Genomic DNA, 13,788 nt, shown 5'->3' on the forward strand with positions numbered 1-13,788 from the left:
TCACTGACAGCAAGCCTATGAGGACACGCCGCAGGCTCCCGTACAAGGCAGACTCGGACGCCATTTTCTGGCATCCGATTGCCACAGCAACCCAGCGATTGCATCACTGGGTTGCCGGTTGGGTGAAAACCTATCAGATGCTGCGCTCTATTGAGCGCAGCATCTGAGGGGTTAATCTGCCGGATCGGAGAATAGCTCTGGTCCTGGCAGTTACAGGAGGGTGCCAGCTGTATAATTATACAGCTGTCACCCCGCGGTGATGGTGCCGGCTCTGCTTCTGAGCCCGCACCATCACTGCGCCGTACATATACGGCGCTTTGCGGGAAGCACATCCCGACAGCGCCGTATATATACGGCGGTTGTCGGGAAGGGGTTAAGGATACTGCAATACCAAATATGTATGCTTTATTTTTTCCAATAATAAAGGACTTGATAAGGGAAAAAGGGCGATTGTGTTTTATTTCATTACTTGAAACATTATATTGCCAACTTTTTTTTCCCTTTTTTTACACTTTTTTTTTTTACACTTTGTTTAAGGCCTCGTTTACACGAGCGTGATATACGTCCGTGCGACGTGCGTGCTTATCACGTGTGTCGTACAGACCTATGTAAGTCTATGGGGGCATGCAGACAGTCCGAGAGTTTTGCTCAGCGTGAGTCCGCTGAAAAAAACTCACGACATGTGCTATATTTGTGCGCTGTTCGCGCATCACGCACCCATTGAAGTCAATGGGTGCGTGAAAATCACGCAGGTCACACGGAAGCACTTCCGTGCGAACAGCGTGATTCGCGCAACAGTTGTCAAACTCTGAATGTAAACAGAAAAGAACCACGTGCTTTTCTGTTTACAAACATCCAAACGGAGTGTCATAATGATGGCGGCTGCGCGAAAATCTCACAGCCGCGAATCATACGCTGATGACACACGGAGCTGTTAAGTGCCTTTTGCGCACGCAAAACGCAGTGTTTTTTTGCGTGCGCAAAATGCACACGCTCGTGTAAACCAGGCCTTAGTCTGATTTATTTTCTAATACATTGCACTACCTACGTACACAGGCAGGATACACAGGCAGGATACATGCAGATTTTCTGTAAAACAAAATCTGTAGTGGAATCTCCAAAAAATGCAGTTAATTCGCTCACAGAAATCTGCAGCAAAATATGAGTACATTTTTGCTGTGTATTTTGCTCAGGAAACGACTCGGCTTTTTCACAGAGGTTTTTTTCTGCGGATTTAGTGTAAGGCTGGGTTCACACTACCATGTTACGTCCGTAATGGACGGAACTTACTTCGGCTGGAAGTCCCGGACCGAACACAGTGCAGGGAGCCGGGCTCCTAGCATCATAGTTATGTATGATGCTAGGAGTCCCTGACTCTCCGTGGAACTACTGTCCCGTACTGAAAACATGATTACAGTTGTCCTGCATCGAGGCAGGGACTCCTAGCATCGTAACATAACTATGATGCTAGGAGCCCGGCTCCCTGCACTGTGTTCGGTCCGGGACTTCCGGATGAAATACGTTCCGTCCATTACGGACGTAACATGGTCGTGTGAACCCAGCCTTAAACATTCATTATAGTAAACTCTACACAGAATCAATAGCGCAGTCGACTGTGTTATTGGTTCCGTCAAGAACAACGGAACCCTGTCACAACGGTGACAGACGGAAACCGTTAGCTAGGTTTCCGTCACCTTTGATATCAATGGTGAGGGAAACGGAAGCTTAGGTTTCCGTTTGCCTTTCCGTTGACGGGTTAACCTGACGGAAACCTTAGGCGGAACCCCTCAACGGAAGGGCAACGGTGATGTGAACAGGCCCTTAGAAAGAAATGAGATATTCTTTGCACACAGTTTTATACCACTCAAATCTGTGTGTTTATGCAATTGTCATTGATTAACCCTCACTGCTTTTTCTACCATCCTTTCTCCCTCTCTAAATAATGATACAAAATAGTTTTCTCCTGCACTGGATTTTTTTTTATGTGGGTTTGTCATTTAGCACAACTTCTCATGATTGCTGGTAGGTCACACTATTCATTTTGGGGTATTTTGACATGTGGTGTTTTTGAAGTGCCATGCCATGTATTGTTTTTTTTACATCAAAAACACAAAACAGAATAAAAAAAAGAAAAAGGTCTGTAACATGAACATGCTATTACAATTAAAAAGCACAAAACGGATTAATTCATTTTCTCATAATTGACTATTACATGCAGAGATCTGATTGTGTTTAGAATTCACTTGTGGAGATCACTTGAAATTTATGTTCAGTATTTGTCAAGGGTCTAATTGATGTTAAAAGGCTCTTCATCTGAAAATTACAAAAAAAAACCTGCTGTATTAAACAATTATTTGGTAAATTAATTGTCATTGAGCATACACTTCTTTTAAAATTACATTTTGTTAACTCTTGGGTGGTGTTTCCAGTAATGCCGTCGGGAATTCGATTGTTCCTTAGGAGACGATTTTGAATCTGTTAAAAAGAATATTTTATTACATATTTAGAATAATAGGATTCTTCAATTAATTTTAAACAAACTAATGCAACATAATGTTGGGTAAATGGATACTATAAGGGTAGAGTAAATATAGGCAACTTATTGATAGATCCTTAAGCAGTATATGTCACCTTTTAAGAAACAACATCTATTTATCACATGGCGTGTGTCAAATTGCAGAGAGCCAGGATTTGCTCACTACAAAAAGGCAGCGGAGAACACTGCATCTGTGGAGGCTCTAGACAGAGCAATGGGAGATCTTGCAGGGAGAATCTTTCTTAATCAAAGGCAACTTGTACCACTCGGGGCCTATAGTCCATAGTCAGGAGGGTCTTTACCCCAACAGAGATAGACTGTGCAGTTGGTTGGCTCAAAGATCATTATCTGACAGGCCCCCAGTCACATACTTTCATTGGAAACTCTCAGATGTAGTAAGTGGTAGTCCACACCAGTGTACCCTATAAGGTGCGCGGCTGCACACCGTCCACAGTCCACCCACTCACTAAAGTTTAAAGCCCGCGCACTGTCACGGCAGTGGCATCGCTAGCACTGGAGGGCGTCGCTAGCGCTATATACGGGGGGGGGGGGGAATTGCTGTGTAACACTATATACACAGTGGGGCTGTTTAGCACTATATACAAGGGGAGAGGGGAGCTGTGTAGCACTATATATAAGGGGAGAGGGGGCTGTGTATCACTATATACAAAGGGAGGGGGCTGTGTAGCTCTATATACAAGGGGAGGGGGCTATGTAGCTCTATACACAAAAGGTGAGGAGGGGGCTGTGTAGCACTATATACAAGGGGAGAGGGGGGCTGTGTAGCACTAGATACAAGGGGGAGGGGGCTGCGTAGCGCTAGATACAAGGGGGAGGGGGCTGCATAGCACTATATACAAGGGGAGAGGGGGGCTGCGTAGCACTATATACAAAGGGAGAGGGGGCTGTTTAGCACTATATACAAGGGGAGAGGGGGCTGTGTAGCACTATATACAAGAGGAGAGGGGGGCTGTGTAGCACTATATACAAGGGGAGGGGGGCTGTGTAGCTCTATATACAACACTGTATACACAAGGAGGGGGGCTGTGTAGCACTATATACAAGGGGAGGGGCCTGTGTGGCACTATATACCCAAGGGGGAGGGGGCTGTGTAGCACTATATACAAGGGGAGGAGTGGGGCTGTGTAGCGCTATATATGTGGGGGAATTGCTGTGTAACACTATATACACAGTGGGGCTGTTTAGCACTATATACAAGGGGAGAGGGGAGCTGTGTAGCACTATACACAAGGGGAGGGGGCGGGCTGTGTAGCTCTATATACAAGGGGAGGGGGCTGTGTAGCTCTATACACACAAGGGGAGGAGGGGGCTGTGTAGCACTATATATAATGGGAGAGGGGGGCTGCGTACCACTATATACAAGGGGAGATGGGGGCTGCATAGCACTATATACAAAGGGAGAGGGGGCTGTGTAGCACTATATACAAGGGGAAAGGGGGGCTGTGTAGCACTATATACAAGGGGAGAGGGGGCTGTGTAGCACTATATACAAGAGGAGAGGGGGGCTGTGTAGCAATATATACAAGGGGAGGGGGGCTGTGTAGCTCTATATACAACACTGTATACACAAGGAGGGAGGCTGTGTAGCACTATATACAAGGGGAGGGGCCTGTGTAGCACTATATACCCAAGGGGGAGGGGGCTGTGTAGCGCTATATACAAGGGGAGGAGTGGGGCTGTGTAGCGCTATATACGGGGGGGGAATTGCTGTGTAACACTATATACACAGTGGGGCTGTTTAGCACTATATACAAGGGGAGAGGGGGGCTGTGTAGCACTATATACAAGGGGAGGGGGCGGACTGTGTAGCTCTATATACAAGGGGAGGGGGCTGTGTAGCTCTATACACACAAGGGGAGCAGGGGCTGTGTAGCACTATATATAATGGGAGAGGGGGGCTGCGTAGCACTATATACAAGGGGAGAGGGGGGCTGCATAGCACTTTATACAAAGGGAGAGGGGGGCTGTGTAGCACTATATACAAGGGGAGAGGGGGTGTGTGTAGCACTATATACAAGGGGAGGGGGGCTGTGTAGCTCTATATACAAGGGGAGGGGGGCTGTGTAGCTCTATACACACAAGGGGAGGAGGGGCTATGTAGCACTATATACAAGGGGAGTATATACAAGGGGAGAGGGGGGCTGTGTAGCACTATATACAAGGGGAGAGGGGGCTGCATAGCACTATATACAAGGGGAGAGGGGGCTGTGTATCACTATATACAAAGGGAGGGGGCTGTGTAGCTCTATATACAAGGGGAGGGGGCTATGTAGCTCTATACACAAAAGGCGAGGAGGGGGCTGTGTAGCAATATATACAAGGGGAGAGGAGGGCTGTGTAGCACTAGATACAAGGGGGAGGGGGCTGCGTAGCGCTAGATACAAGGGGGAGGGGGCTGCGTAGCACTATATACAAGGGGAGAGGGGGGCTGTTTAGCACTATATACAAGGGGAGAGGGGGCTGTGTAGCACTATATACAAGAGGAGAGGGGGGCTGTGTAGCACTATATACAAGGGGAGGGGGGGCTGTGTAGCTCTATATACAACACTGTATACACAAGGAGGGGGGCTGTGTAGCACTATATACAAGGGGAGGGGCCTGTGTAGCACTATATACCCAAGGGGGAGGGGGCTGTGTAGCGCTATATACAAGGGGAGGAGTGGGGCTGTGTAGCGCTATATATGGGGGGGGGAATTGCTGTGTAACACTATATACACAGTGTGGCTGTTTAGCACTATATACAAGGGGAGAGGGGAGCTGTGTAGCACTATATACAAGGGGAGGGGGCGGGCTGTGTAGCTCTATATACAAGGGGATGGGGCTGTGTAGCTCTATACACACAAGGGGAGGAGGGGGCTGTGTAGCACTATATATAATGGGAGAGGGGGGCTGCGTAGCACTATATACAAGGGGAGAGGGGGGCTGCATAGAACTATATACAAAGGGAGAGGGGGGCTGTGTAGCACTATATACAAGGGGAAAGGGGGGCTGTGTAGCACTATATACAAGGGGAGAGGGGGGCTGTGTAGCACTATATACAAGAGGAGAGGGGGGCTGTGTAGCAATATATACAAGGGGAGGGGGGCTGTGTAGCTCTATATACAACACTGTATACACAAGGAGGGAGGCTGTGTAGCACTATATACAAGGGGAGGGGCCTGTGTAGCACTATATACCCAAGGGGGAGGGGGCTGTGTAGCGCTATATACAAGGGGAGGAGTGGGGCTGTGTAGCGCTATATACGGGGGGGGGGGGAATTGCTGTGTAACACTATATACACAGTGGGGCTGTTTAGCACTATATACAAGGGGAGAGGGGGGCTGTGTAGCACTATATACAAGGGGAGGGGGCGGACTGTGTAGCTCTATATACAAGGGGAGGGGGCTGTGTAGCTCTATCCACACAAGGGGAGCAGGGGGCTGTGTAGCACTATATATAATGGGAGAGGGGGGCTGCGTAGCACTATATACAAGGGGAGAGGGGGGCTGCATAGCACTTTATACAAAGGGAGAGGGGGGCTGTGTAGCACTATATACAAGGGGAGAGGGGGTGTGTGTAGCACTATATACAAGGGGAGGGGGGCTGTGTAGCTCTATATACAAGGGGAGGGGGGCTGTCTAGCTCTATACACACAAGGGGAGGAGGGGCTATGTAGCACTATATACAAGGGGAGTATATACAAGGGGAGAGGGGGGCTGCGTAGCACTATATACAAGGGGAGAGGGGGCTGCATAGCACTATATACAAGGGGAGAGGGGGGCTGCGTAGCACTATATACAAGGGGAGAGGGGGGCTGTGTAGCACTATATACAAGGGGAGAGGGGGGCTGTGTAGCACTATATATAAGAGGAGGGAGGCTGTGTAGCTCTATATACAAGGTGAGAGGGGGCTGTGTAGTACTATATACAAGAGGAGATTGGGGCTGTGTAGCACTGTATACAAGGGGAGAGGGGACTGTGTAGCACTATATACAACACTGTATACAAAAGGAGGGGGGCTGTGTAGCACTATATACAAGGGGATGGGCCTGTGTAGCACTATATACACAAGGGGGAGGAGGCTGTGTAGCGCTATATACAAGGGGAGGTGTGGGGCTGTGTAGCGCTGTATACGGGGGGGGGGGAATTGCTGTGTAACACTATATACACAGTGGGGCTGTTTAGCACTATATACAAGGGGAGAGGGGGGGCTGTGTATCACTATATACAAGGGGAGGGGGCGGACTGTGTAGCTCTATATACAAAGGATGGGGGGCTGTGTAGCTCTATACACACAAGGGGAGGAGGGGGCTGTGTAGCACTATATATAATGGGAGAGGGGGGCTGCGTAGCACTATATACAAGGGGAGAGGGGGGCTGCGTAGCACTATATACAAAGGGACAGGGGGGCTGTGTAGCACTATATACAAGGGGAGAGGGGGGCTGTGTAGCACTATATACAAGGGGAGAGGGGTGCTGTGTAGCACTATATACAAGAGGAGAGGGGGGGGTGTGTAGCACTATATACAAGGGGAGGGGCCTGTGTAGCTCTATATACAAGGGGAGGTGGGCTGTGTAGCTCTATACACACAAGGGGAGGAGGGGGCTGTGTAGTACTATATACGAGGGGAGAGGGGGGATATGTAGCACTATATACAAAGGGAGTATATACAAGGGGAGAGGGGGGCTGCGTAGCACTATATACAAGGGTAGAGGGGGGCTGCGTAGCACTATATACAAAGGGGGAGGGGGGCTGTGTAGCACTATATACAAGAGGAGAGGGGGGCTGTGTAGCAATATATACAAGGGGAGGGGGGCTGTGTAGCTCTATATACAACACTGTATACACAAGGAGGGAGGCTGTGTAGCACTATATACAAGAGGAGGGGCCTGTGTAGCACTATATACCCAAGGGGGAGGGGGCTGTGTAGCGCTATATACAAGGGGAGGAGTGGGGCTGTGTAGCGCTATATACGGGGGGGGGGGAATTGCTGTGTCACACTATATACACAGTGGGGCTGTTTAGCACTATATACAAGAGGAGAGGGGGGCTGTGTAGCACTATATACAAGGGGAGGGGGCGGACTGTGTAGCTCTATATACAAGGGGAGGGGGCTGTGTAGCTCTATACACACAAGGGGAGCAGGGGGCTGTGTAGCACTATATATAATGGGAGAGGGGGGCTGCGTAGCACTATATACAAGGGGAGAGGGGGGCTGCATAGCACTTTATACAAAGGGAGAGGGGGGCTGTGTAGCACTATATACAAGGGGAGAGGGGGTGTGTGTAGCACTATATACAAGGGGAGGGGGGCTGTGTAGCTCTATATACAAGGGGAGGGGGGCTGTGTAGCTCTATACACACAAGGGGAGGAGGGGCTATGTAGCACTATATACAAGGGGAGTATATACAAGGGGAGAGGGGGGCTGCGTAGCACTATATACAAGGGGAGAGGGGGCTGCATAGCACTATATACAAGGGGAGAGGGGGGCTGCGTAGCACTATATACAAGGGGAGAGGGGGGCTGTGTAGCACTATATACAAGGGGAGAGGGGGGCTGTGTAGCACTATATATAAGAGGAGGGAGGCTGTGTAGCTCTATATACAAGGGGAGAGGGGGCTGTGTAGTACTATATACAAGAGGAGAGGGGGGCTGTGTAGCACTGTATACAAGGGGAGAGGGGACTGTGTAGCACTATATACAACACTGTATACACAAGGAGGGGGGCTGTGTAGCACTATATACAAGGGGATGGGCATGTGTAGCACTATATACACAAGGGGGAGGAGGCTGTGTAGCGCTATATACAAGGGGAGGTGTGGGGCTGTGTAGCGCTATATACGGGGGGGGATTGCTGTGTAACACTATATACACAGTGGGGCTGTTTAGCACTATATACAAGGGGAGAGGGGGGCTGTGTATAACTATATACAAGGGGAGGGGGCGGACTGTGTAGCTCTATATACAAAGGATGGGGGGCTGTGTAGCTCTATACACACAAGGGGAGGAGGGGGCTGTGTAGCACTATATATAATGGGAGAGGGGGGCTGCGTAGCACTATATACAAAGGGACAGGGGGGCTGTGTAGCACTATATACAAGGGGAGAGGGGGGCTGTGTAGCACTATATACAAGGGGAGAGGGGGGCTGTGTAGCACTATATACAAGAGGAGAGGGGGGGTGTGTAGCACTATATACAAGGGGAGGGGGCTGTGTAGCTCTATATACAAGGGGAGGTGGGCTGTGTAGCTCTATACACACAAGGGGAGGAGGGGGCTGTGTAGTACTATATACGAGGGGAGAGGGGGGATATGTAGCACTATATACAAAGGGAGTATATACAAGGGGAGAGGGGGGCTGCGTAGCACTATATACAAGGGTAGAGGGGGGCTGCGTAGCACTATATACAAAGGGGGAGGGGGGCTGTGTAGCACTATATACAAGGGGAGAGGGGGGCTGTGTAGCACTATATACAAGGGGAGGGGGGCTGTGTAGCACTATATACAAGGGGAGGGGGGGCTGTGTAGCACTATATACAAGGGGAGGGGGGCTGTGTAGCACTATATACAAGGGGAGGGGGGCTGTGTAGCACTATATACAAGGGGAAGGGGGCCTGTGTAGCACTATATACAAGGGGAGAGGGGGCTGTGTAGCACTATATACAATGGGAGAGGGGGCTGTGTAGCACCATATACAAGGGGAGGGTGGCCTGTGCAGCTCTATATACAAGGGGAGGGGGGCTGTGTAGCACTATATACAAGGGGAGGGGGCTGTGTAGCTCTATATACAAGGGGAGGGGGGCTGTGTAGCTCTATACACACAAGGGGAGGAGGGGGCTGTGTAGTACTATATACGAGGGGAGAGGGGGATATGTAGCACTATATACAAAGGGAGTATATACAAGGGGAGAGGGGGGCTGCGTAGCACTATATACAAGGGTAGAGGGGGTCTGCGTAGCACTATATACAAAGGGAGAGGGGGGCTGTGTAGCACTATATACAAGGGGAGAGGGGGGCTGTGTAGCACTATATACAAGGGGAGGGGGGCTGTGTAGCACTATATACAAGGGGAGGGGGGGCTGTGTAGCACTATATACAAGGGGAGGGGGGGCTGTGTAGCACTATATACAAGGGGAGGGGGGCTGTGTAGCACTATATGCAAGGGGAGGGGGGCTGTGTAGCACTATATACAAGGGGAGAGGGGGCTGTGTAGCACTATATACAATGGGAGAGGGGGCTGTGTAGCACCATATACAAGCGGAGGGTGGCCTGTGTAGCACTATATACAAGGGGAGGGGGCTTGGTAGCACTGTATACAAGGGGAGAGGGAACTGTGTAGTACTATATACAAGGGGGCTGTGTAGCACTATATACAAGGGGAGAGGGGGGCTGTGTAGCACTATATACAAGGGGAGATGGGGGCTGCGTAGCACTATATACAAAGGGACAGGGGGGCTGTGTAGCACTATATACAAGGGGAGAGGGGGGCTGTGTAGCACTATATACAAGGGGAGAGGGGGGCTGTGTAGCACTATATACAAGAGGAGAGGGGGGGTGTGTAGCACTATATACAAGGGGAGGGGGCTGTGTAGCTCTATATACAAGGGGAGGGGGGCTGTGTAGCTCTATACACACAAGGGGAGGAGGGGGCTGTGTAGTACTATATACGAGGGGAGAGGGGGATATGTAGCACTATATACAAAGGGAGTATATACAAGGGGAGAGGGGGGCTGCGTAGCACTATATACAAGGGTAGAGGGGGGCTGCGTAGCACTATATACAAAGGGAGAGGGGGGCTGTGTAGCACTATATACAAGGGGAGAGGGGGGCTGTGTAGCACTATATACAAGGGGAGGGGGGCTGTGTAGCACTATATACAAGGGGAGGGGGGGCTGTGTAGCACTATATACAAGGGGAGGGGGGCTGTGTAGCACTATATGCAAGGGGAGGGGGGCTGTGTAGCACTATATACAAGGGGAGAGGGGGCTGTGTAGCACTATATACAATGGGAGAGGGGGCTGTGTAGCACCATATACAAGCGGAGGGTGGCCTGTGTAGCACTATATACAAGGGGAGGGGGCTTCGTAGCACTGTATACAAGGGGAGAGGGAACTGTGTAGTACTATATACAAGGGGGCTGTGTAGCACTATATACAAGGGGAGAGGGGGGCTGTGTAGCACTATATACAAGGGGAGGGGGGCTGTGTAGCACTATATACAAGGGGAGGGGGGCTGTGTAGCACTATATACAAGGGGAGGGGGGCCTGTGTAGCACTATATACAAGGGGAGAGGGGGCTGTGTAGCACTATATACAATGGGAGAGGGGGCTGTGTAGCACCATATACAAGGGGAGGGTGGCCTGTGCAGCTCTATATACAAGGGGAGGGGGGCTGTGTAGCACTATATACAAGGGGAGGGGGCTGTGTAGCGCTATATACAAGGGGAGGGGGGCTGTGTAGCTCTATACACACAAGGGGAGGAGGGGGCTGTGTAGTACTATATACGAGGGGAGAGGGGGATATGTAGCACTATATACAAAGGGAGTATATACAAGGGGAGAGGGGGGCTGCGTAGCACTATATACAAGGGTAGAGGGGGGCTGCGTAGCACTATATACAAAGGGAGAGGGGGGCTGTGTAGCACTATATACAAGGGGAGAGGGGGGCTGTGTAGCACTATATACAAGGGGAGGGGGGCTGTGTAGCACTATATACAAGAGGGGAGGGGGGGCTGTGTAGCACTATATACAAGGGGAGGGGGGCTGTGTAGCACTATATGCAAGGGGAGGGGGGCTGTGTAGCACTATATACAAGGGGAGAGGGGGCTGTGTAGCACTATATACAATGGGAGAGGGGGCTGTGTAGCACCATATACAAGCGGAGGGTGGCCTGTGTAGCACTATATACAAGGGGAGGGGGCTTGGTAGCACTGTATACAAGGGGAGAGGGAACTGTGTAGTACTATATACAAGGGGGCTGTGTAGCACTATATACAAGGGGAGAGGGGGGCTGTGTAGCACTATATACAAGGGGAGATGGGGGCTGTGTAGCATTATATACAGGGGGATTGCTGTGTGCCACTATCTACAGGGGGATTACTGTGTGGCACTATGTACAGGGTGTGGATGTGGCACTATCTACAGGGGGTTCTTTGTGGCACTATCTACAGGAGGGTCTGTGTGGTACTATCTACAGGGGGGTCTGTGTGGCACTATATACAGGGGGGGTCTGTGTGGCACTATCTACAGGGGGGGGTTACGCTATCTACAGGGGGATGTGTGTGACGCTATCTACACAGAGGCTGTGTGGTGCTATCTTCAGGGGGTCTGTGTGGCGCTATCTATAAGGACAGTTGTGTAATGAGGGATTCTTTCATTGATGCCTATAATTGGTGTTTATAACTGTCTATTTTACTGGTGGACTTGTAATATTATAGTATTTAAAAAGTAATAAAAACTAATTTAAAATAAGTTTTCTTATTCTCTTATTTAGTACGCTATATTAGCGTTTACTGGGGGTATTACTTTTGGTCATCAGGTCGCCCACCATTGATGGAGACTCGCCCTGCTCCCTAACTGCTCCACTCAGGAGCTGCCAAAACTTAAAGTGAACATTGGTCCACACCCTCCCCCACCTGAGAGTAGTGGAAACAACAGCAACTTTGGTTGTGGACACAAAGCGGGAATATTACTACTATATGGGGCACTAATGGGGAACCTTATTACTATATGATGGCACAAATTGGGCATTACTACTGTGTGGGGGCACAAAAGGAGGCAAAACTATGTAGGAAGCCCAAAAGATGGCACTATTACGGTCATGGGGCACTAAAATATTACTAAAGGTAAAATCATTAATCCTTAGGGACATCCCTTATTTATTTGAAATCCTTACTGATATGAAAAAAGAAAATACCACATTTGTGACGTTTTTTAAATTTTTTATTATATTACATTAATTTGTGGGCCGCAGGAAAACGGAGTCATAAGATAGATGGGGGGAGCGCCAAACTGAATATTTTGCCCCTGGTGCAGGTAAACCTAGCTACACCTCTGTTCAGACGAAAGGCTGCAATGTATAGGAATACAGTGGGATACATCGTCCAAACCCTCCGGGCACATCGCCAACTGAAGCGCTGTGCTCGTGGAAGCACCGGACGCTACTCCCACAGATTGTGAGATGCTAATCCAGGGAGTCGGGGGCCTAGAGATGGGGCAGGATCCCTGGCCTAAATTTAACAGCGGCTCCCGCATACTGCGGCCAACTTTCTCTCATCTACACATATAAGCTGCATGCAACTCGGGCTGATCCACCTGAGGTTTAGAGATTCAACCTGCTGATACCAGTAACTGAGACCCCTATCAGAACTATTCTCATACAGTGAAGGAAATAAGTATTTGATCCCTTGCTGATTTTGTAAGTTTGCCCACTGTCAAAGACATGAACAGTCTAGAATTTTTAGGCTAGGTTAATTTTACCAGTGAGAGATAGATTATATTTAAAAAAAAATAGAAAATCACATTGTCAAAATTATATATATATTTATTTGCATTGTGCACAGAGAAATAAGTATTTGATCCCTTTGGCAAACAAGACTTAATACTTGGTGGCAAAACCCTTGTTGGCAAGCACAGCAGGCAGATGTTTTTTGTAGTTGATGATGAGGTTTGCACACATGTTAGATGGAATTTTGGCCCACTCCTCTTTGCAGATCATCTGTAAATCATTAAGATTTAGAGGCTGTCGCTTGGCAACTCGGATCTTCAGCTCCCTCCATAAGTTTTCGATGGGATTAAGGTCTGGAGACTGGCTAGGCCACTCCATGACCTTAATGTGCTTCTTTTTGAGCCACTCCTTTGTTGCCTTGGCTGTATGTTTCGGGTCATTGTCGTGCTGGAAGACCCAGCCACGAGCCATTTTTAATGTCCTGGTGGAAGGAAGGAGGTTGTCACTCAGGATTTGACGGTACATGGCTCCATCCATTCTCCCATTGATGCGGTGAAGTAGTCCTGTGCCCTTAGCATAGAAACACCCCTAAAACATAATGTTTCCACCTCCATGCTTGACAGTGGGGACGGTGTTCTTTGGGTCATAGGCAGCATTTCTATTCCTCCAAACACGGCGAGTTGAGTTAATGCCAAAGAGCTCAATTTTAGTCTCATCTGACCACAGCACCTTCTCCCAATCACTCTCAGAATCATCCAGATGTTCATTTGCAAACTTCAGACGGGCCTGTACATGTGCCTTCTTGAGC

At 49.4% G+C, this 13,788-nt stretch overlaps 1 protein-coding gene across 1 annotated transcript in view; it reads right to left on the reverse strand.

Annotated features, from left to right (window-relative positions):
* Window positions 1–2,143: 2,143 nt before the first annotated feature.
* Window positions 2,144–13,788, reverse strand: part of LOC142660307 (capping protein, Arp2/3 and myosin-I linker protein 3-like) — a 318,596-nt gene continuing 306,951 nt past the window's right edge. Inside the window, exons 24-25 of the mRNA XM_075836905.1 lie at window positions 2,400–2,475; window positions 2,144–2,313 (exon numbers count right to left, since the gene is read on the reverse strand). Of these exons, the coding sequence (XP_075693020.1) occupies window positions 2,288–2,313; window positions 2,400–2,475 (102 nt within the window). The 3' untranslated portion in view covers window positions 2,144–2,287. The remainder of the gene's footprint in view (window positions 2,314–2,399; window positions 2,476–13,788) is intronic.

This window comes from Rhinoderma darwinii, chromosome 9, assembly GCF_050947455.1.
Source record: "Rhinoderma darwinii isolate aRhiDar2 chromosome 9, aRhiDar2.hap1, whole genome shotgun sequence".
Lineage (NCBI taxonomy): Eukaryota > Metazoa > Chordata > Amphibia > Anura > Rhinodermatidae > Rhinoderma > Rhinoderma darwinii.